Source organism: Ischnura elegans, chromosome 3 (assembly GCF_921293095.1).
Source record: "Ischnura elegans chromosome 3, ioIscEleg1.1, whole genome shotgun sequence".
NCBI lineage: Eukaryota > Metazoa > Arthropoda > Insecta > Odonata > Coenagrionidae > Ischnura > Ischnura elegans.
This window is the reverse complement of record NC_060248.1, coordinates 74,217,085-74,243,073: the sequence shown is the minus strand read 5'-3', so window position 1 is coordinate 74,243,073 and position 25,989 is coordinate 74,217,085. Positions and strand designations below refer to the sequence as shown.

General features: G+C 38.1%; 1 protein-coding gene across 1 annotated transcript in view; it reads right to left on the bottom strand.

The window, feature by feature from the left end:
* Positions 1-4,499: 4,499 nt before the first annotated feature.
* The window catches only part of LOC124156015 (Kv channel-interacting protein 4-like), a 540,581-nt gene continuing 519,091 nt past the window's right edge, over positions 4,500-25,989 (bottom strand). The window contains exons 4-7 of the mRNA XM_046530296.1: positions 11,355-11,546; positions 10,834-10,907; positions 9,794-10,156; positions 4,500-6,391 (exon numbers count right to left, since the gene is read on the bottom strand). Coding sequence (XP_046386252.1) covers positions 6,281-6,391; positions 9,794-10,156; positions 10,834-10,907; positions 11,355-11,546 — 740 coding nt within the window. The 3' untranslated portion in view covers positions 4,500-6,280. The remainder of the gene's footprint in view (positions 6,392-9,793; positions 10,157-10,833; positions 10,908-11,354; positions 11,547-25,989) is intronic.

Genomic DNA, 25,989 nt, shown 5'->3' with positions numbered 1-25,989 from the left:
TTTACATCATTTTGGTGCTTACAACTTGGGTTTCACTTGCAATTCTGTGGGAAATCATCACAACGGGGAAAATATTAGTATACCTACTAGTAAAATTTGTTTCTCATTCTCTTAGGCTTTGGGTGGGGGGGGATCTATCCCTCTCATCCTCATCATAGTTATGCCATTGTATTTATCTAATGGTCAGTAGATTAAATTTAATTTCTGGCTTTGAAATTTATGGAATATGGGCAATAGGGATGAAAAAAAAAACTCAATCAAAACATTTATAAGAACAAATAATGTAGTTAGCTGTGCACTGAAGAGAAAAATTAGGTAGGGAGATACAGTTAGAAATGTTTTGAGTTGTGGATTAAAAATTCTAACTTCTTATGCAATGGCTTGAAATATGAGTTCATGCCAAAAATATATCTATATGAAACTACTTCTTACTATAAGGATGGCACTACTGATTGTAAAAATGGAACTACATACATAATTGAAGATGGTTCATCACAAAATCAGCTTGATAAGTAAACTTAACTTTAAGGATGCTGTCAGATACAATTTTCATGGAAGTCCATTTGGAGAGATATCTAAGATCATAGGTAGGTATCTGAAAAACATTTAGACAACAGGATCGAACGTTTATCTGCTCACAGATGATCTTGCTTTACAGAACTAATAACCATATGTCTATTGAGAGTGGACAGTTACATATTTTAGTCTTCAATTCGTGATAGTTTAGCTTCAGGATACAGTTTCATATCCAGAGTTTTTAATGTTCACTCTCATATGCATTGAAATTAACATAGTTGTCTCAGGGAGGGAAGGGTCCTCTTAGATAAGGACGGAAAACTTATAAGCCCTTTTAACTTGATTTGACTCCTATGCTTTTGACTTGGCATGCATAAATATATTCCTCCTCATTGGATATTTTGAAATTAGGTACTTATGGAATGGTGAACATGTCTGTATCTCTTCACAGTAACAATATTAAATCCTTCATGGAGAAAGGTGTACCCTCACAATGCTTGGGGACCACTGATTTTTATGAACATCCCTATTAGAAACATTCAATTTCGTTCAATTGAAAAGTGACAAATTTCAATTGAATATGTGCATGAAATTCAATTGTATTTCCTCATATTCAATTTGATTTCCATTTATGAAATTGAAATTTAACGCAATTAAATGGAAATGAAATTGAATTTCATGCACATATTCAATTGAAATTTGTCACTTTTCAATTGAACGAAATTGAATATTTTCAATAGGGATTAGAGAGATTATATGCACTAGAAGTGTGTCAATTGCACGAAGAAAAATCATTCATCATGACTTAGACTCAAAGCAATGAGGTGCTTATAAACCAATTAAACTACCAAGGCATCCTCTGCCTCTTTGAAATTTGTTGGTTTTGTGGTGGTGGAGGTGTATTGCTGCACAACACAATGTACTAGAAGGCAGCATGTTCTTGCACATATGTATCACCACAGTATGAAGCCTAACTTTGACCATCAAGGAGTTTGCTATTGACAAACTTTAGGAAATAAACTTTAACTAGCCATAGGAAAACCTTCAAAGAGTCGAAGGAGAGCTTAAAGCAGAATTTTGAATCTTCTGTTTACTTATGGATGACTCTAAAAAGTACATAGCAGGTCTAGTAAGGCTATTTTATTATGAAAATTTGGTGTAGATATGGATCAGAACGGTGCACTTAGAAGAAGTTAGAGTGAAAATTTCCAATTAGAAGTTAGGTGATAGTGAAGTGGAGTAGAACACCTTACATTTTTTAAAATTTCTTTCATAATTATCCTCAATAAATACCTCATCAATGATGATCTTCATTCAATGAGTACAAAAAAACATTTTTTTTTCAGTTCAGTGATTTAAAATAGCAATCTTCCTAGGGACTAATTTTGCTTCTAGGAACAACTTTTACTTACTGTGCAAGGCATATGATGAATATAAAAAAAGGCTAAACAGTGGTCTAATCAACCTGGGAGAATGTTAATAGACACCCATATCTCACTTTTGACTGCAGTTTGTTATATAACAATTTATTTTTTTTTGGCGTTGAATATTTTGCCACTCTCCATGCAATATGAAGCTCAAGACTTTAGTGTAAAGCTTTGAAGAAAGGGTTAGAGTTTTTGAATGAGTATGGGGTTTTAGAATAAGTGTATTACAATAAGTTTGCTTTTGTTTACCATCATCATGAAGGGACTTAACAGTTCTGATGAAAATGCTGCTTATCTGCAGGAAAGCAGCATAATTGATGGTGCAACTTCAAGAGAAAGTTTCTTCATCAAAAATTTAAGGCCGACATTGGGAAAATATGCAAAGTTGGTTCCTATTTCAATTTAGCTGCAGCATCCTGGTCAAAAATATCTCAAGAGAGAGTTGTCATCAGTGCCCACTTTGTAGTTCATGGTAGTTGTGCATTTGGACAATCTTTTGCTTGTCAGTTTACGAGACTGGAGGTCCTAACTTCTTTGCTGAAAGTGAAAACACCAAGTATGGGGGGAGAATGCAAAATCAACAAAATTTCATTCAAAGCAGCAAATCCTTGGCATCATGCTCTACTCAAACTACCAGAGACGCCTTTATCGGTTCAAGGAGGCTGCTCTAGCTGACTTATCTTTCTGATGTTAAAATTTAAGAAAGCTAGTTTGATCATTGATTAAAATATAAGTCCAGTCCAGGGAAATATCAGTCTCACAATTTTCTCATAATTGAAAAATCACATCATCAGTATAAAGAAAAATGTTTTTTATTCTTATTAAGTTGAAGATCATCAGAAAAAATTTGGAAAAATATGGCTCATCACTCAACTTTGCAACTCTCAAAATTTGGATGCCAGGCGATGACATTGCACATCAATTCTAGAAGTTTTTTGAGCTAACCACATCCTAGGCAGATTTAGGGGGGACATGGGAGCATGTGCCTTCTTCCCCCAAACGCTTAAAAAATAGACTAAATTTTTAATACGGTTATCATTATGTTCCATATTGTTTTGTGAATTACAGAGCCTCAATCATTTGATTTTATATTAATAACTTTCATATTGAAATAAAGAGAATATTTCATGCAGCAATTGTTTTATCATGTTTTTAATCTCAACTATGAGAAGATTGTTTGCATGTCAGACCGTTATGCCCCCCCAGAAAATAATCCTGGATCCACCCTCACACCGCATCCATATGACGATTACCACACCTCAGTGGCATGTTGAGTTTCCAATAGCCAAAGTTACTTTTGCTTATTAGGTCATGTATAGCAACAGATAACATTGTAATGCCACTTGGACCCTAGGTGGCCATAGTAATCCCATAGAAGATTTGAAAGAGGGTTTGGGGGCAGGGTTGCCAAGTGCTGAGATGAAAACACACATTGTCAGAGAATAAAAAAGATTATGAATAGAAAGAGTTCTGCAAGAGAAAGAAAAAAGAAATTATATTTCCTAGTGATCCACATCCAAATGAGAATATTTTATGGCACGACAAGGGTTTGAGTTGTCAACGGGGACATCAAATGACCAAGCAATAAACATAGCTACCAAGGGTTCTTCGTACCCTTTTACTCTGTTAGGGAAAACTTTGGCCTGTTCAACTGTAAACATTGATGTGATTGCTCCAGCTTTCATTGAAAATGATAAGGCAATTTATGCAATGAATCCTTCCTAGAGTATGTAGAAAAAATGTTGATATATTATTTCTGCCTAGGACAACAGTCCAACCAACGTATGTACACCTTAGCATACAAAAAAAAATGCTTGGCATGCAGTGTGGCAGATTTATGGCAGATGTAAGAAGTTTCAAAATGCAACTCTGCTCTAGCCTGTCTGATCTTTTTCCTCCTCTTGAATGCATCTCAAACCATTCCTGCCATGTAATTTAGTGGATTTAAATCCTTAGTGCTTCAAAATGAGCAATTTCATGTTAATTAATGTCACAAGTGGGTAACATTGTGCATATCTAGTAATTTGGAAAGAAATAAAAATCTCAATCTTTGGCTTTTATGCTGAGACCTCAACAATTGGTTCCCTCACGATCCAACATACCATGGGCTGCTCAGGTAACAAAGGCCATAGACATGGCCCACACATATTTTTTGTATTGTATAAGTATGAATGTATGTAGTTAAATTAATCATTGAGCTTCTATAAATTATTTAGATGGAAATTATTACACAACCAAGGTAAATATGAATTATGACAATTATAGCCAATTCTGCACCCAATAAATTATTTTCTTTGACTCAGAATTTATGTAACCAAACATTTCTTCACTTTACAATGCACTTCCAATTATCAAGACAAGACTGCATGAACATCCTTTGATTAGCAATACGTAGTAACTTTTAAGAATAACTCATATTCAATTAAATTTAGTTGTACATATAAGATGCATATTTTACTGAAATAGGACTGAGCGCATTGACAGCTTTTAATGATACAAAACTGTAGGATCACTCCAATTCATATTTGGCCATAGCAAGTCAAGGCTAGCACAAAGTTCCTTGAAAAATGAAGTAAATTTATTTGGAACATTCAGATAAGACATTCAGTTTTTAAACATTTAATCATTACATCTGGAAAAAACTCTTCATCTAAACAAACAGCAGCAGGACTTATGCTATCATACACATCGTAATTTCTAACATGGTGATAAATTCTTTCCACATAAAAAGGGTATAGGTAGCAAAATACTCTCTCTTTGTTACCATATATTTATGTGCCAGGCCACAGAGACAAAATATTAACTAGATTATTTTTTTCTCTACATCAAATAAAGCAGTATCCATTTTATTTGGTACGAATGCCCCCTGCTTTGTGTATTGGACAAAAATGAGTGCTTTTGCTCAATATCCATTTCATTTCATTATAATCCTATCAATATATGGCAACATCTGTAGTTACATATAACTATATGTACACAGAAATAAAATACACTTTTGACCTGTATAAAAATCCTTCTTCAATGCTTGGTGTCACAATTTTCCTGAAGGAAGTACATATAGGAAAGTAAGAGCAAGTAAAAGAATGTTTCTCATAATGGGGATCGGCTTGTGAAGTTCGTATGCTTTGAATTTCTTAAAATTTATAATCTTTTAAATGGATTTCATTTGCAGGGAAGGGATATGTTTGATGCATGCTTTTTTTTGCAGTATATGTACCAGCTTGGCTTGGTGGAGAAATGGAACTGTCCACAATTATTTGAGAATAATTTTCAATAAAATGAGAAATAACTGTAGAAAAGGATATTTTCTAAGGCATGACTCAGCTGCGTATGCTTCCAGGAAGTCCAATAACCATATTTAATGGCTGTTGATTGACTTGAAGGAACTGATGCTGGAAAATGTACCAGTCCATGTGATGGAGAAAAGCTGATATGAAAATCCCATTCTATATTGAAGGGATAGTTATCTTTACCCATAGATTCCATAATTGCTATCATCCATTCATCTCAATCATATATTATAGAATCATTCATCTTAGCACGTAAAAATCCTGGAATATGTATTAATTATATATACACACTGAACGCTCAAATTTCAAATGAATGTTAGGTGTATTAATTAGTGCCAGTAACTCATTTGAAATTCCCATTCCAAGATAATTCTTCTTATATAGGTACAGCAGGTGTATTCTCTGACTGATGTACTGTCAGACACTCTGCTGATGATTTATCACTTCATCAGAAATGTGACGAATGATATCATAAATAAATATATGTACACTTATATTCTTAGTAATAACTTAGTTTTTCCTAGAGAGATGACCTTTTCTAAAATTAATTTGAGCTCAAGACTTATATTCAATATTTCTCTGGCTTATTTACACTATTCTCTGGGTTCATTCCAACACACTTGGTCAAAAAACTTAACTTTCAACAAGAATACAAGATTTTATAATGTGGACCATTCATTTAAACTATCTACTATTTTATCACTTGCTGCTTTTAAACAAATTTCTTTCAAAAATAGCAAACCACAGTGCCAATGAGCACGCACATCCAAAACGTTTATTATAGTGTTTCTTAAGATTTTCATACGAGAATATGCATCACGTGAATGTATTCTGCAATGTAAATCTTTCTGTCCATAGCAAAATCTTATCACTTCATCATCCTTAGGCTTAAATTCCACCATTAATCATGATCAATGCTTCTTTCATTACAACACTCGAAATAATTTCAATCATTGTACAATTTTGAGTTCTATCACACAGTTAAAGGAAGTTAGGCAGGACAACATATGAAATATCAAATTGACCTGTACTTGATGGAGATTGGGGTCAGAAGGAGGAGTCAAATACAGCCATTGAACTTGGGATGTGCTCATCATGAAGGCAGCTTTCAACAAATTCTTCAAGGGTGACCACTCCATCTCCATTCCTATCCATTTTCTGCAGTAAAAGACACAGATGGAATAATGAGATTGAAGGCATAGCTGAGGTAAGTACTGATAATTTTACATAACTTTTCTTATAACATAATTCTATGATTCCCACAATGGCCCAGAGCTTTGGACACTCTCTGTAGAAAGCAGGACGACTACTAAAGTCAATACCCAACATAAGTTTCCTGACGAAATATATATATATTGTAACCGATGCCGCTTGGTGCGGTTCATGGGCATTCAAATCAGCATTCCTGAGGTAGAGAAGGCTGACGTAATTTTGTGTGTGAATGTGTGTGAGGATGCAGTGAGGCATGAACGAACCCAAGTGCAGTGTATTTCCCCCACCTCCCACGATTCTTCCGCCCGCTTCCCGAGTACGGAATTTTCCTTGTGGACGTGACCAGTGCCAGGTTCACCTCATCCCCCCCCAAGAAAACAACACCTGCATGCAGCGATCGGAGGGTGATGCAATTCGCCACCCCCCACAAACTTTGGCAAACCCCCCCCCCCCCCCAATGGACGATTCGGAGAAAACCCGCCACTACGAGTTTCCCTACCAACCCCAGAAAGTTAACCTTGCGGGGTTATAAAACCCGAGGACAGCCAGCTAGAGTATTCATTATTCGGCATGGAGAGGCATCCGGAGGCTATGTTGGCTGGCAGAGGTGCATCCCTGTAGTCCCGTGGAAGAGAGAGAAAGATAAACAAGGCATGGAGTTTGGACCAGAAAGGAGAGGACTGGTGAAAGTTGGAAACAGGAGAAGGAACGGTTGATTTCCATTGCCAACAAGAAGGTGGTCAACCCACGTCATCCCACTGAATATTCTCTCAGCCCACAGTGAAAGTAGACGCAGCGACCCTGACCGGAACCAGCCAAGGAGGCCATCTCCATCCACGACACATAGAGCCGATAAGTACTCTTGTCACCCTACATTCCGTCCCTCCTGAATTCAGAAGATCCCCGAAGAGTCCCTTTTTCCCCCATTCAAGACCAGAAGAATCGTGAAAATTTCCCTTGCATTTATTTTATTTTTGCTTGCCCTCCCATGTTCCCCGTGTGTGAGTGAATAATTGTAGTATTTAGGAAAGTGTGTTTAAAGTAATATTGGCGTTGTTTATAGTTCACCTGTTTTGTTTTTGTATTCACTCCAGACATTTATTAAAGCACAGTTTTTGACTAATTGTTCTTTTATTGATTGGTAATTGTTTATTTTTTTAATTTCGGAAAGAACCAATTAATTTTGCTTTCATTATTATTTCACTGGCCAGTAGCAGTAGTGTTTTTTTTAGGTTAGGAGAAACGATAAATTTATGTGTTTTATTGTATGTTTCAAGATTTATTTGTGCATTAATTGTTTTGTTGAACTCGTAACTTGCAGTGTAAGCCTTCGTTATTTCGTGCACGCCAGCCCTCATTCAGCAATAGAAACCCACCCCACACCCACTTTCTTCTTTGTTCCCCACCTCCCCTCACTCCCGACCCACTACCCATTCGCCCTGGACGAGCTCTCCAAACAAACCCTCCCACAGTCCCACCCGACAAAGCGGTTTACAATGTATATATTTTTCATTATAATTTGAATACACCACAATGGGAATGCTACTTACATGTATTCCTGCACCACTTCACTGCTAGGGTGCACCTGGTAATTCCCCAGTTCAAACCTTCGTAAGAGTGAGTTGACTTATTTTACAAGAAATTTGATGACGACTAGTAATAAAGTTCAGTTTATTTTAGACATAGTTCACTGATTTAATCTAGTTTCTGTTTCATGTCTTCAAGTATGAGCCAATTTTCCTTTACAGTTTTGTTCTCTATGCTGGGAAACACATTAGGGCAGTGAGGAGTCGCTGCAATACACTCTCAAGGAGGCATGTTCATGAAAACTATAATATTAAAAAAAAAATAATTGTAACTATAAGGTTTTTACAATATTATTTTTACAAAAATAACAATCCTTGTTACTTCCTAGGTCTAAGTTCAATTTGATAATACTTTGATGGAAAAAACTATTATGGCTCTAATAGTTTTTTTTTGTAAACAGCGAGGTATTTGAGTGGCAAAGCATCAGGATATGTTTTTAGTGGAGTAGGAGAGGTCATTTCGAGGGGGAGTAGGTTGGGGTAAGGGTTAGTAGGTATGCATTTTACTTAAGATTACATCCCTTCCAATTATGAAATCAATGATGAAAAAATATAATGATTAGCGTGAATCAGGGGATATTCTTTTGAAGGTCCGCATTTAAAATACCAAATTTTTTCTCTATTTTGCCAGTGGCCTTATCAGGACCATTGGCACAGTAAGGGGGGGAGGGTTTGGGGGATAACCCCTCCCAGGGCTTAGAGAAAATTTTAATCCATTTTACTTAAATGGATAAATATTACTTATGGAAAAGTGTAAGGATTGATAAAATACCAGTCAGAAAGCCGTAAAATTCCCCATGTTGAACCATTTATCTAAAATAATTTCTGGGGGAGGGCACCTGCACCCCCGACTTACCCTGGTGAGAACTATATATCCCCCAGATTCCCCATTACCAGTTGTGCCTAAAACCCCCACTAGCCTTATTTCCTAGCTGCATGCCTGGACTGCCAGGACTATGACTCATTGGCTATATTGCACATCATTACATTCCTCCTCAGATAGATGGAGGAGGAAAGGAAGGGATTAGGTGTAATTATCTCTCTGTAGAAATGACTGGTAACCATGACTTACTGATTATTTGCCCTCGATCTGTTTTGAAGTTCTATTTTGCCTTAGATCTCTATAGAAATATTTGATTTTTTGGTATGTACTTTCCTAAACATAATATTGTTGCGAAATACCCTCATGAAAGAGAGTCTAGCACTCATTAAAAAATGCACAGGGATGCAGACTGCTTGAACCCCCTCCACCTCACAAAATGCCTTTTTAATTACCAAAAGAAGGAAAAAATGCTATGGAAACCTAAAATTAACCACGGAAGAGGACTTCTGAAGAAGAGCATCCAGCAAATCAAAAATAGGAAGAATTAGGAATATAGGACACAGGCAGATAATGAATATTAGTGACAGGCAGGTAATGAATATTAGTGAAACATAGGTAGATGAAATAAGAACACAGCAATTGAAATAGCAGAGAATAGCCCCTACCTCTTTATGAATACTCCCCAGGAGAGAGGGGAGTTCTCCCATGTAAAATTCTTTAAAATACCCTTTTTTAACGCATTTCGGAGCCTAAAATTTCATTTTTGTTCTCAACAACAGGTGGAATGGAACAAGTTTAGTCATTTAAGGATGCAAAAACTATAAAATAAAAAAAATATTTATAAAATTTAGGGGGGGTATCAGGGGGTCTGAACCCTGGCATCCCTCATCCACCTTTAATCCGCCCCCTGTCCCAAGGTTACGCTACTGAGCCTCTCACCTGGAAGAGTGCCTCGACCCTCTCGTTGACGGCGGCGGCCGCGTCGTCCACGATGCAAATGGTCGGGTGTCCCTCGCCGTCCCCAATACCCCCGCCCTCAACTTCCGACGCCCTCCGCCCCCGGTGGTGGTGCGCGGCGGGAACCACGTGGCGCTTTCGGTGCTGTGCAGAGGGGGAGGAGGGCGAGGGTGAGGAGGGCTTGGCCGTGGAGGCGCCCATGAGGTCGTAGACGGCGGACACGACGCCCGCCATCTCCTCCTTGGTGATCTTGCCGTCGCCGTCCACGTCGTAGAGGGCGAACGCCCAGCGGAGCTTCTCCTCGACGGAGCCGCGCGAGAGGACGGAGAGGGCGTGCACGAAGTCCTGCTCCCAGGAAGGCAGATCAAATAGAAATAAGAAAGTAACAATTATGACCACTACAAAAATAAACTGACGGACAAAATTTTCTCTCCACCATATACCAAAAATGCGGCCCGGAATCAACTTATTAATTTCAAAACGAATGCCGTCTACCCCGTGTTTTCATATAATTTTATTTAGGAGGTATGACTTTAAAACAATTTCATCATTTACAAAATGCTCCGTTTAATTATTTACTTGGCAGCCCACCGGTGTTTACAATGAATTCCGTAACTTCATCGCAATGGTCTCGCAACTAGGCGTGACTACGCTTGACAAGGACGTAGTGGCTGTAATTAGAGGCTGGCGCTAGTGACCTTGTGTGCACCTGGTATTGGACCACATACAGTCTATATTCTATCCACAATGTAGAGACACCTTAGAGTGAATCTATACAAGGGCGCTCAAGGTGGCTGCGTAGATTCCAAAAGCCGAGACCAACATTGAAACCCCAACTTCACTAATATTATGGAGAAGGTAGATAGTTAACAGAGATTGCATTGAGTACATGCATTATAATATTTGACATTTGTTGAAAACATACATGGATGTTAGAAAAAAATCACCTCTTAAATTGCATTAATTTACAGAAAAAGGAATTACTAATGTTTTAAGTTATTAAATACGGCTACATAACCCACCTCAAAGCTCAGAAGTCCGCTATTATCCTGGTCCAATGTCTTGAAGACATAATGAGCGTACTGGCTAGTGTTAGCTGTAAAATGAAAAACAATGCATGTCGAAACTTAATTATCTCACTATTCGATAGGTAAAAATATATTTCCAATTATATTATGATATAAGGACACAGAAAGGCATGAACAGGTTTCACATGTCCTCACAATCGAAACAACCTCATAAATGATGCAATGCTGTCATTTTCCCGCTACATAATACATTTACAATTTAACACTTTTTACATACTAATTATTCCCTGCACCATGGCATGGTTTTAAGTCATAGCGAAACAGTTTTAGAAAAAAATCATGCACTTTTATAAAAAACATGCATCCAAATTGTACGCTGAGTAACAATATACTCGCCAAAAAACTGAAAAATGAATTGAGTCGTACAATTAATTTTGATGGGAGGTGTTCTCGACTTTTTTTTTTGCTAGATTAAGGTTTGAATGAAATTCACAAAAAATCACTCTTGTTCTGACCTCCTTGAGGGAAGAACTGGGAGTATATTCCTTTGAATGTTTCCTCCCTGACGACTCCCGTGGGACATTCGGCCTTGAATCCGCGATAGATCCTCTTCAGCTCCGACTCGGAAAACCTCGTGGCCCTCCTCAGCGCTTCTAAGCTGTCCGGACGGTAGCGGGGAGCGCACTCACATTCTTCCAACTCGGAATCTGCATTGCAGTTTGAAATGCAAAATGACGCATTAAGAATAGCATGAAAAGTGAACATTGCTTTCCATCTCCTTGATTCTACTTTATTTATAACTTTGGCTTTCTTTAAAGTTAACAAAGAAAACTCCCTTTTACATTTGATGATTGCCTCACACAATTTTTCTTTTTATTATGATTGCATATTTTAAAATATGAAAAATTTAAAAATTAGTAAAAGAGTAATATGTTAAAACTTAATCACACCGTGAGCGTTACAAGAGAAATTATTAGCTGAGCTGCCAAAAAATTCCTTCTTCTCCGGAAACAAAAGTGAAAACACCGTTTCAGAAAGGTATTGTACATATAGCTTTAACGGCTATGGTAACTGGAATTGCCAGTATTGGTTGGGCTTGCATTTCACACTCTCTCTTCAGGAAAAATATTAGAGTGAAAGCTCATGAAAACCATGCTTGCGTAAAAATTTTAACTCTGACAAAATGTTAGATGTCAAGCGAAGAGAATGTAAGCACGTTAATTTTTTCTCGCACTTGCGAGGAGGAAGTTAGTTTAGTAATAGTATTAAATGTAGAAAATATTAGCGTGGAATGTTAGATCCAAAAGGGAAAATCAATTTAAATGCATTATTAGTCCAAGAAGTAGGCAAATGCAAAATTTCGATCAAAATTTTGTTTTGTGAATTGATGTGGATCAGGGTAATTCACTGCCATTCTGAAGTTTCTTCAGTGATAAATAATTTTATTAGATGAAAAACACATAATGATATTCCATTTTCAACTTCCTCTTCATAATTAAGGAAATTGTACCTGGCAACGCCCTTTAAGAATAGTTTTTGAGGCTGCATAAGGCAACACAAACTTGAAATGCAGTCCCGTTAGGAGATATACCCCCAAGAGACAGTATCCACACTACGTTCCCATTCACCCGCAAACAATAGACTATTGTTCCGGCGCCTACAAAAAAATACGGTGGGCAGACTCAGACTGAGTCCATTCACGAGGAAACCTAATTCTGAGCGAAAAAGCATTTATCAGAATTGAACACGTGGATTTCCGTTCTTGCTCTCCTCCTATGGTCGAGTTCCCTTATTTATTTTTCTCCCTAACCTATTTTCCTTGAGCGAAGCTATTCCTTCTCCCGTACAAGAGTTGCTCTCGTTTAAGAAGTTTTTTTCTGTTTTCATGACTGCTCGCCCTCGTTACTTTCTTTTCCTAATACATAAGAGAATAATAATCTCAGAATTACTGTGAAACCTGTCTTAAGCGGCCACAGATAGGGATGCATTTTCAGGAGGAGACCACTAATTAGAGTTGAAAGATTTAAGAATTTCAGGAATGACCTATAATAAAATGAGGAATTAATTAAATCTTTGAACTGACATGATTATCTGGCGATATTTTAAAAAGTTTTACCCCGTGCACGAATGCCTATGCTATAGGCTAGAATGAAGCAATACAGTTATCAGGACACGGAGGAGCGACTGTGTGTGTTATTTTTAATTAGAGCTCCTTAGTACGTAGAGATTTTGACTTTGAAAAGAACAATTCAAAATTGATATTCAACAGTATTTTGTAGAAGTTAGCGTCAGGGACTGAGGATTTGTCGTTGGCCAAAAAATGACCGGTGGCTGTTGAAATAGGTGGCCGCTAAGAAGAGGTGGAATTTAAAGTGCTTGTTCAGGAAACACGCACGGTTATGAAGAAAATTAGCCGCTAAACATGGTGGCCTTTGAGTAAGTTTAATTGTATTATAAGTGATTGTACCTTTTTTATATTCATCGCAGACGAAATAAAGTGAATAATACGTACGCAATTGACAATTTCATCATGATTTATGACTTAAGTAGAGCCACAGGGATTGAGAGAGCCGTACCGAGGGCGAACTTGACTCCCGTCCACGCCTGCTTGACGAACCCCAACAGTCTCCGGTACATGGAGCGGTGGGGGGTGCGATAGTGGCGACGCCCGCTCCGGCTGCTGTTGCTCTCGCCCCCGCTCTCCCCGCCCCCATCGCCCCCGCTCCCCTCGCTGCCCCCGCCATCCTCCCGCCGCTCCCGGACGCCCATCCTAGAGGGACCGCCTCCGCCTTCGCCCTCCGAAGAACCGGAAGGCCCCGCCGACCTGCCCGCCGAAGAACCCGCACCGCCCGCGAGGTGCTGATGCCTGTGGTGCTGGTGGTGATAGTGCAGATGGTGCTGGTGGTGTTGGTGGTGCGGTTGACCCCCGTAGGTGCCCCCGGCCGGGAGGCATTGCGTGGTGACCGAAGCGGTGGGATCGCCAGGTCGCGAGTGCAGCCTCGAGGACGTCTGCAGGAGGGTTAGGATGGAGGGGGTGGTGTGGAGGCGGGCGGGGGGATGGGGGTTCGTGCGCGTGGAGGGCGGGGAGGTGGGGGAGCGGTTGTGCCTCCCCGAGGGAGCGGAGTGGGTGGAGTTGAGGGACCCAATGGTGGAGGGTGTGCGGCGCTTGGGGGGAGAGCGGAAGAATTTGGTCGCGGGGGGGCGGCGGTGGCCGCGCCGCCGGCGGCTCAGCGAGTTCCTCGGGGTGGCCAGGAGACGGCGTTTGGGACGGCGAGCCGCTCTCCTACCCAGTATCACCTCCGGGACAGATTCCAGCGGCCCTCTCGAAGACGTGGCAGCGACGGTTGGGCTTTGGCAGTAAAAGACGAGTGGCAGACGTTGGTGGAATGTTTTCGGTGATTTTTTTTATGGATTCCAACTCTGCTGGAATGATACCGTATGAGAATACCTAATGGCTTTGGAATGTAAGATCAGTGTTTGTAAATTCAGTTTCCTTTTACCGCGAGATCGCAAAGAAGTTATGAGACAGAGACTTGTTTATATTACGCGATTTTGTCAAAAATTTTTGAAAGCTTTGATGAATTTGAACTTGTTTTGATACGGGAAAGATAATATGAGTTTCCAGCTGCGACTGAAGAAAATTTCGATTATTTTTGCTCCAGAAATGTAACTTGTATTTTCAATGAGATTTTTTTGGAAGACCTAAGGACATGATATGCTCGAAGAAGTTACAGACTGTTCAAGAGCGAGTGAGTCTAGACCAACGTACATCAGAGTGGAAATGTATGATTCCGAAAAATTGCTTTTTGTGATTCAAAGAAAAATTATAATGTTAATTTTAACTCTTTTCTACTCGATAGAAAGCGCCTGGTTTAAAAATTACGTCTTTAACTCAGAAGTCTGGGCATACGTATGTAAATGCAAAATACTGTGTAATATTAGCTTGCTTTCAAAAAGCAGACAGCTGATTATCGTTCAGGAATGGAATGCAATTCTGCGACCAATTTTTTATCACTTAAATGAGGTCAACTAAGAAAGTTATTTTTAATCAGCTTCGAACGATCGGCCTTCGAATATACAGATAAAATCAAAGATTGAAGCTAAAATACCTGGCTACGAACGACCCTATACGGCTGAGGAAAATTCATTTAAAATGGAAGCCCTAGCTCGAAAAAATATTGGGTTATTAATCGTTTCCATTAGATTACTTCTCCGTCACCTACTTTTTGATGACCAGCTCGCTGCAGGAAATGAAGTGTCTGGATTAAGTATCGGCGTCACTTTAATGCGTTCCGGATGGATAAAAAAACTGACGGTCGAAAAAGGAAATGAGCGCTTTTTCAAACTTAATGGCTTCCAATACTTAGCCGTCCGCTCAAACTTCCACGAGAAAGCTGAGAGAGTATGGGATATGCCTTGGGGCGGGGGATAAAACGCTTTGGCACCCCTTTTCCTTCCTCTTAACCTATCTCGGCAGGAGAGGAATTGATTGCTTTCGAATTTGGGTGTGGCCTCGTATTGATCCGAAGGTGAAGGAAGACGAAGATTGCGCTCTTAGTCTAGATGTTGGTGTAAGAGACTGTTTGTGGATATGGGCGCGTCCGTGATGGTATGCGAGGAGGTAGGGCACTCCGAAAAGAAGCGAGTAAGTCGGCTACGTGGACGAAGATGACGTTACTAATGGGGGAACGCCTCGATAGAGGGAAATTCCAAGGACTGAATCACGGAGTTTATGGTATAATAGAACTCCTGGGTGCTGGGTGTTCTGAAGGGCGACGATTACACGGTCCCGTTCATGGCAGGGCGTTGGGGTCCGCCGGGTGCGCAGTTGTGCGGAGTGGGACGCATGGCGGTGGGTGTCATGTGACTGGAATCCTTCCCGCTTCTCCCTTTCTCTCAGGTCGCCGCAGTCGAGGCGGTGATGGTCATCTGTCGGCGCAAAGTTCAGCGTCCGATGGCCAGGAAACAGATCCCTTGGCGGAGGATTCCGTCCTTCTTCATCTTGAAGAAGTTCGGGGGTGGCGAGCTGCTCAACTCAAGATCATTCCGCTAGCAAATTTCATGGTACTCGTGTCCTAAAATTGGACACAAAAGGTTTTGTTGTTGGATGGTGTCCGCCAATAAATATTCATGCAATAAAATGAACGATATTCGAATTTATGGCTAGATGCAATGGTAAATGATGAAATTTCTAAGGTGAGCAATATAAGCCGTTTCCGAAAGTATCATAGTAATTATTATTTTCATCAGATATCGAGAGACTTCACTGCATCAAAATCGCGTCACCTATAAGAGCGTTTGTACTGAAATCGCTATTGATGACGCAATTTTGACGTAACGGAGACTCTCAGTATCTAGAAAAAATTACTCCTTCGGCACTTTTAGAATCGGCCTCGATATTTCGCACTTTTCATTTCCGTGCTGCGCGCTTTACCATCTTCATTTTAGTTTTAGGTGTTTTACCATGATTTTTCCCATTAGCTTTATCATTTGATTAATGACAAAGCTCCATTAATAAAGTCCGTCGCACGGAATGATAAAGTGGGCCATTACTAATTGTATTATTTTACAAGAATAAGAAAATGGACATACATGGTGAAGCGAGATGTGATGGAAAAGCACTAATACCAAGAAAAATAAACCATATATTATATCAAACACATTACATACGTAATGACCCTGGGAAGATGCACTGACTAGTCAGCGGAGAGACTTTACAGTGATACTATCACGAGAACATAAATGCAAGCATAACAAATTGGAAAATATCTGCTTTGAGCTGGGCTCGAAACTGGTCCTCCGAATAAGTGCCGAATCTTTAAACCATAACTAGAATCATAAAGCTTCAAAGACATAAGACCTTGATAAATCTTTTCGCTGATTAGCTTGGTGCAAATGAGTGGAACCCTGTTTCAAACACAGGTCATGAAAATATATCATTTTTGACGAATTTCTGTCCTTAATTAGGAGTTCATTTCGCTTTTGTGCATCATAATTCCATTAAAAGGTGTACCTTTACTCATTAAGACGCAATAATTCACAAGACGAACTGAACAACGCTGAAGTACAATATAATGCCGTTCAATCTTTCACCGATAAGTCAGGAAACAGACAGTTTTTTTTTGTATATTAGCCACAAATATAAGACGTAAGTGACCGCAAAAAAGATAAGGAAAATAATTTTTGATCGTATACGTTCAACACTTTGAGTAGTATTGAAAACTCCTCAATAGAGAGGGAGAGAGAGAGGGAAATCTGGTGGGCAGGAGAAAAACCACAGAAAACGAATTATCCAGTTTTTTTCTAAATAGTTATAAGAAGAGACGAAATTATATAAGTACGTTAAAAATCGTTAATTATGTGAATCAGAGGGGTCCCTAAGATAACTCTCCGGCTATAATAAAAGGAGATAGATCGAAATCAGCACTAGGTGGCATGGGGAATATCAATTATTTTAATGGGACAAATAAGCTACATAAATGAAAAAAAATTTAAAACTTGGAAGGCCAAATAAAAAAAAACAAGAGGAAAGAAAAATCAAATACTCCTTATACATTACATACTAAATTATACTAAATATATATACTTATTCTAAATTATTTTATCTCAACAAGGCAAGCATAAATATGAAATATAATAGAAATATACTAAAGTAGATGTATGAAACGCATTTCAACGTTGAATTGGGAGTAGGGCTCCAAAAAAACAAGTGGCTGTAACTAATTTCCTAGTACGCGAAAAAAATTATCTCTAATCATCTTGAAATTATTATTCCAGTTCAAGTATTAAAATCAGGAGTAAAAGACCTTAAGGAGGAGTATATTTATGACCTTAACATATTCCACTGCACGTGGCGTTCCATTCGCTAAGGATGATAATAACTCTGAGCCAAGGAAAAATTTCTCCATCACCACCTGTTCTAAAAAGAGCTAAGAAGCTACATCTTTTATAATTTAGCTTGACCCAAAAGCTTCATGCGTGAATAGCGTCACGATTAATTCAGGCGGCACAGTTCAATGGACCCGTAGAAATGGATGCGTGTAACAGGACGTCTCTCTAATGTGGTAGGGAAATGAACACAACTTATCAAACTGTACGCCACTCCCGAGAGAACAAAATTATTTTGCTTTCTGTCCGCCAATTCTTAATTAGCACATGTGGGGAGCATGAAGTTTCCCGCTCCTTGATGACCACAAAATTTATAACGCAAAGATTGTCCTAGAGCGCGATGAGAAAATATTACTTCCTGCCCATCCATCCATTTCCGACTTCGTGTCCCCTCTTTTAGCATATATGCTGCTATTTATTTTTTTTACACTATGTGAGCCACTTTTACGTATATATAGGATATGTAGTGGAGGTTATATGCCGTATAGAATATTTGAGGAGAGATTTTGCATTTCTTTTGGGTCAAGTACTTATCTAGTCAAATGCTTATCTAGATTTTCATCCAGCAAGTGGTGAATAATAGTGCCTAACAAGTGGTTGAGTAAAAAGTTGGTTTGATATTCAAAGTATATATATACACTTTGAAATGTTCCTCGACGAGGTAAATAACGTAAAATACCCTAGGTTGGGCAGAATCACAGAAAACACTAAAAAAAGATAAAAAACACTCAAAGGTACTGAATTTTCGGTGGCGTGGCCACCTTCCTCAGAGTTAGGTCCTAACTCTGAGGAAGGTGGCCACGCCACCGAAAATTCAGTACCTCTGAGTGTTTTAAATTATTGACAGTGCAAAATTTTGGATAAACTTTTTTTGAAAAAGAATTTTATAAAACATGATATTTACATTCATCAAAATGTCTCACTTAAATTACAAAGGTAACACTATTTCGTTTATTTACTAATAAGAGCGGCACTAACCGTAGAATTTCACTGACGTGTTTTTAACAGATATATCAACATTACTATTTATTTGGTGAAAAAAGTTGCCCCTGATCAATTGCAGCATGAGATTAAAATAAAATAAAAGAGCTGAATATTAATAGTTCATCAGTTATAAATTAAGAGCCTAGCGACCAAGTATGGATAAAAAGGCTCAAATCTTAGCCTAATATCCATTAAACACTACGAATCAGCCGTGGAAATAGTTATCGGGCAACTGCCGACTTATACAAAAATAGAATACACCGATACCACTATCTTGTTATTTCTGGGGATAGAATTAACGGAGGCAAAGATCAGCTCTAAAAAATAATGCAGGAGATCATGATGAGATGATGCAATAAGATTGGCGTAATTACACAGAAGTCTTCCATAGAGCTCATAGGTTGGCTCGGCATTTAGCTCAAGTAATATGGATTTAATGGTCAAGCTCCTTGTTTGTGTCACCGTCTGCTACGATTTTATGGATTATTCCACATCTCCCTTGCATAGAAGAGAAAAAAAACTGCTCAAACAACAAATTTATTGCTATTAATCTTAAATTGTATAATTCCAGATGATAGGAGTTAAATATCACGAAAGTGATCATTGATTTATCTCCAAAAAAGAAACCTAACTTTTAGGAATCCCAAATAAAATGCAGAAGTTACAGTTTAATAACGTTTAAAATCGTTTCAAACGTATGATTTATTTATAAAGCTTTTAGTTCAAGTGATGCAAAGAGTTTTAATATCCCCTCCCATAATAATAGACCTCGCTTTATTTTGAAATATTTCTAAGTAGACGTTACATGGATAAATAAAGCCAAATGATTTTATAATAACCTTATTTCATGCCTATAATACAATTTTATCATTAACCTTCCATTCATCGATAAATTCCCGAAAATTAAAAAGAGGCAATCAAAAGTACTGTATTCAAATAACTCTGGCGGCTTGACAAGGGCTACAGAATTGAAAGAAGTCATTTAGCATGAAATTAATTAAAAATAAAACAAACATTCGTGATTTTTTTGTTTTTTTTTACATCAAATCCTTACTTCTCAATTTGGGAAGATAGTTATCACATTTCTCAACGCATAGACCAAGGATGTAATGCATCCTGAGTTATACGCAACACTAGTTACACATAAATCGTGAGTGTTGCTTTTAATGAGGATACAAATTTGCCATAGTAACTACCGTACCCAACGTAAATAAATCGACAGTATACCAAAAAAAGACCATCTAACGACAAATACTATCTACAAATTGAAATTAATAAAATAATTTACGAAAAATTAAGGTCAAGCCACACGGAGGTACACACCGTCAAACAAGAACAAGAAAGGTAAAACTCTCTGAGCGCTCAAAGGAATGTCAACTTTTTAAAACGATATACTTATTTAAGCCAAAAATCGCTTTATAAACCTTCGAGTTGACCATTGAACAAAATAATAATTTATATATCCATTTAAGTTAATAGAAACGTCATATTAATGAAGTGTATTTGATTGGCTTTGAGAGCGATTGAACGTAATGCAGTTCTGTATACCCACACGCAGCCACTCGCCTTCAGGCCAATTCTTTATCTCGCAGAAGAAAGGTATAAGTCCTTTTCCAATGGCACTGGAAGAGATAACTTAAGGCGTGAAGAGTTTAGGGCAGAATATCGGACATTTTGTCGGCAGTGGCGTGTGACGTATGCTGAGGGAGCGCCTCTAAACTGAGGAGGCACTGCGCAGTGAAATCGAGAAAGTCTTAGGGACAAATAACGACGGTTTGTTTACTGGGTCCCCTTACGCATTCCTAGTGTAATAGAATGGTCATATAAAAGGAGTTGAGTGAGGAAGATAAGGATGGGGAGTTGAACAGGGTGTTGGAATCGCCCTGGTTAATATGAAGGGTGTAGAGGAATGGGATGAGAATTAGAAGGAGTGAAATGGGAGGATGGTTGGAATTGCTTAAGCCGAGGCGGTGCGACTGGGATCTCACAACTAACGGAGACGATGAAGGAAGACACTGAGGGAAAGAATTCTTACTTAGAGGTTATAAGTTTCAGCCGAAGTCCTCTGAAATAAGCCTTGAAAGCTTTTTCATCCGACACTCATTCATTTCATTGATCCCGTGAGAATGTGAGAGGATAAAGTATTTTAGCCCCTATGAAAGGATACACAAACGTGAAAAAACCAATAGGATAAATAGTAAGGAGAAGGCAGAGAAAATATTTGAGTGATTAAAAGTCACAACTTTTTGAATACATTATAATGAAGTCCCAGGTTCAAACGCAAAACTCGTTGTTTGGATCCCCTCAACGATTTAAATCATTACCAAGGAAAAGCTTAAATAATTGTCATGAAATTTCCTCAATTGAATCATAAATTTAAAATCTAAATGTGAAATCATTTTTATATTTAGGAATATTTAAAAATAGTTATTTTCAAGGTAAATAATAAAAGGAAATCATACATTTTTCGATAGAGTGCAAAAAATTAGTAGCAGCTGAATTTAATGGTAGAATACTGAAAGAATTATTAAGAATAAAAAATATTGATATAGATGTAATCGGAAATAAAATAAAGAACTTAATTACATAACTTAAGTACATAAAATTACTTTCGTTAGCAAAAAGAACAAGCTAAACTCTGAAAAAAAAACCTCTGAGTTGATCGCCAGTATCATAACGTACAACAAATCCATTGACTCTGAGAGCAAACAAGAGGTTGATGAAATAATTAAACGAGGTAGTCAGCGGAAAACAAGGGCGAAAATCATCAGTAAACATCAGTAAACGGAAGAAGCCCCTTCGATGGGAAAAATGTGCGGGGAAGGAGGGATGCAAAGGAGAAGATTTCTTCGCTCTGTGGACGAAAGGGAGGATTTGTGCGGAGGGAAAAGAGGGGGATGGACCGGCAGGTAGTTTATAAGGAATAAGGGATAGGGCGCGAAGGAAGAGAGGAAATGACGCGGGGTAAAAGGGTTTTAGGAAGCAGCGCTGGGTTTCGGGGCGGGTGCGGAGTGAGGCTATAAATTGGGAGTCTCGTTGGCGAGATGAGAGAAGCGGTGAGGATTTATGGGGCCGCGGGGAATATTAAGGGACGGCGTTTGAATGGAATGCAATTATGACAGCGGTGGAGGAAATGGGGAGGAGAAGGAGACGGGAGAAGGGAGAGGGGAAGGATAACGGCAGTGAACAGGGCGAGCCAAAGGAAACGGGAGTCGGGGAAAAAGAAATTGTTTTCGAAAAAAAATACGAAAAAAATAAGACGAGAAGAGAATTTCCGGCTCGTAAAAAAATACGTGAAAGTTGGGGCAGGACAAGGGCGTGTGATTTATTGGTATCCACGTTTATTATGTGTTTATGAACAGTAAAATGAACTCGAAAGATCCGTAATACATCATATCTTTTGAGGAAAAACGTCATGAAAATGAGGTTTTCGGTGTTGAGAACAACGTAATTAAGTCCTGGATGACTTAGTGATTGTTTTTCGCGGAAATTGCCCATCAGATAGGCAATTTTATTTTTTATTAACGATGAAATTTGTTAGCTTTAAATTTTTAACTACTTCTGCATTCATGAAACTATGTATTATTTATGCAGAAATCGGGAGAAAAATAGAACCATACTTTCAGAAACAGTTAATTTATTTGATTAAACTACCTGTGACGATACTTTGCAATTTGAGTAATAAATTTCTTACCACGAATGAGGTTTAAAAGTTAGGTTTACGTAAGTTACATAACATGAACTATTACTTTCAGTGATAGTGTAATCTTATACAATGGAGCTCACCTCAAAGAAGAATGAAGTATTCATAAATACAAACTAAGTTTTCCTCTTCTGAACAAGATAGCTTGCTGGATTCCTTATTGAAGAAACTGTTTGGGAAAGCAGCGCATAAACACTTTATTTTTATAAATATCGATAGCGCATCATCTATAATTTAAAATGTTACTCACAAAGTAACTCAAATAACTGAATCGAACTATTAGAAATGTCTAACTTCTTGAGTTATGAATGAATCTGGACGATCAACAATATTTCCCTTATAGGAAAAAAGAATGGTTAAAATAAATTAATTGTCATTTAAATCACATAATATTCTATTAAACAGTTAAAAAATAAGCAAAAATTTAACATCTCCGTAACTCCTATGAAAGTGGGTATTCATAACGTAGGATAATAATTAAATGTATGTATTAACATGTAGTTTGATTACTCACGGTACTAACAACTGCAATATCAAATATCTGAAGGTAATAATTTCATTTTTCGTTATAAAATATACAACATCATACATTCATTCATGAATGCCATTTATTTATAAGTTTAGATGCAAAAATAACAAAAATTCCTTTTCAATAAAATTACGAAATTATATCGCTAAAAAAGATAAATTAGATCAATAAAAAATGTATATACGGCGGAAAGAAAGAAAATAAAAGCAAAAGAAATAAGGAGAGACCATTTTTCGCGATACTATATTATAAGAAGCACCGAAAAACCCTTTGAGCATCTGAAAATTGTTATTTTCTTCCCTGATTACCTCAAATAAAACGAGAAACAATGAATTTATACCTTTTGAGAGGTGATGAAGATTATAGATTGCTTTTCTGCTGCTTTCAGTAGGGATAGCAATTTTGCTCGTAATGACACATCCTCATAGCGTGGATACATCTCTAGTTAATTAAAAATACAAGCGAAAATGTCTAAATGTGGCCCGGACTACCCCGTAGCTGAGTCCCTTGGCCCTTGTATTTTTCAATCCAACATCAACAGGACGCAATTCGTGTTCAACGTACCACTCTTTCAGTAAAATCTCCAAAGCAAACGACTTCCCCGAATCTCGGGAAAGGACAATCACATTAATCCTTTTTCCTGCGCCGAAACAAAGGCACTAGCGTCATCTCTGGGAGAGCTCTCTCACGAGGAGGGGAATATAAATGGATCACTATGGCACGTCGCAAAATTAACCGTTATCAACATAGACGGAATACGATGCATTTCACTGGATGTGAAAATAAATCTAACTATGGATGAATGATTAATGTACACTTCCCAAAACTTCCCAGAGTTGAACACTCTGGAAAAGATTCATGAAAGAACGTTAAATGGATAAAAAAGACATTGATAATACAATGATGGTGAATGAAAGTTTTTCAACAAGTTTGTCCAGCTACTAAGTTAAAAGTATTCCAATTACTGATAAAAGATTGATTGATGCAATTGATTGACAGTTTATTCCTGCAAATTATGCTAAAAATGTTAATTATATGGAAAATAAAATCAATTTCAACATACTGCATGTAGTTAGAGAAAAAAGCTGTTAAGCATTCTAAGCTTGGACATATGCTACTATGCCAATGCGGTCCTATTTTAGACTTTTAAACTTGAAACTCCACTCAAACCAACGAATCTGCTGCACTTATTACGTGATAAAAGTAAAATAACATAAAAAGGAACACAACTTTCCAGAATTTATCAGACAGTACACAATACGAATTAAAATTTTAATAGCACACAAAAATCATTGGTGATAAATCTTTAAAGAAAAACCAACATGACTATTTAGCATTTTTAAGTAAAAAAATATTTTTCTTGGGAAGGTAATGAACGCTGCATTGAGTAAAAACGTGAACTAATGGACAGTTTGGTATATACGTACGAGTACCTTGTTAATGGCTACAATTAATAGCTACTCGATAGTTTTTTTTTTTTTTTTTTTTAACTGTAACGAATAAATTTCTCATCACGATACGTCTGACAATATCAATGATTTTTCAACCCTTATGGACATGTTTCATCCCGTCCAATTAAGCATCAAAGCCAGAATCAATCCTCGGTTACCCTTCATACGCAATCCGACCCTTCATCGCTAACAACTCTTTGCAAGTTCGCCTCTCCGGTGCTCGCCCGAGTCCATCTTTCTCAATAAGGGTCCTTCGATCCTCATATTTCTCAGTTAAAATGTCCGGCGTGCTCTTCGTCATTATGAATTTTGCGGGACACATTGGAGGAGAGCGAGGACGCTGATACAATGAGGATGGACGTAATAGGATCGCCACGGAATGAGAGCCAGACTCGCAGCGTAAAGGTTCACAGGGGATGAATGGTGATCGCATCACGGTGTGGATACGTATAAGGTGCTGTAACGTTAATCGGAAGCCACTCAGAGGACATTTTAATAGTTTTTCAATAAGCCACAAAATTATAGAACCTTAAAATATATGAGAAAGCGATTTCACAGAGGGGAGCTTATTGATACATTATAATGGCTGGGACTAAATATCCACGGGTATGTTTATATGCTTTATATAAATTGAGTTTTCCCTGTAATTATGCTAATGAGAAAACTATAAAATCAATAAATAAAAAATTAGTAATTTCTGTGGAGCAAGGATTTTGCCAAGTTTATTTGCTGTACTAAAAGAATTAAATAACGCAAAATTCGGCTGAATGAAACAAAATCTCACAAAACACCATTGATGAGTACGTAAAATCCCCATTTATCATGCCAAAAATTGATTTTTTCTTCACAATTTTACTTCAGTCAATTTATATGAAGAAAAATAGGTATTTAAGCACCAATTTAGGCGAACACCATAAATATGTACATTAAAAAGTGAAACAGCACGGATGAAAAACTTGCACGCAAAGAAAAACTAAAAATGTTCAGGCTCGAGCGACACCTAACCACAAGCCAAGAATAACTCGTAATAGTAAGTATCGTTACAAATTTATAATAACCTCCATCAGTCCCCTTACCCTCATCTATACTAGATATATACACTGACGAAAAAATTAACACACTCGTGTCCTAATAAACCGCACGGTGTCTCGCACGTGGTGCGATGATGAAGCCATGTTTTAAGGTGAAGCTCCGGAGGCCAAGAGCCTATTAGCAAGCGCTGAGAATGACACAGTACCGGAACGCCATGGGTGTGTGATTAGTGATCTCGGAGAATAGGGCAGTTGAAGGGGAATAGGGATGGGGGTGCGATATGGAGGAATGAGTTGGAAATTCGAGGTCAGCACGTGAAAAAAATGTAAACAAAACTCCACTCCATGAGAAACATCGCATCATCGGCAAATCATCATTAAGCGAGACCTCGCGTCAACGCCTTGTTTGGCAAAGGAAAAATAAAAACCGCACGGCTTCGAAGAGGAGAATTTATCGCCACAGTGAAACAGTATATACTTCAAAAGTGCTTCAGAATAATGCCGGATGCATGATTCGTGATTCGAAAAGAATCGCTCATGCGACTGTGGTGTCGATGTCACCTC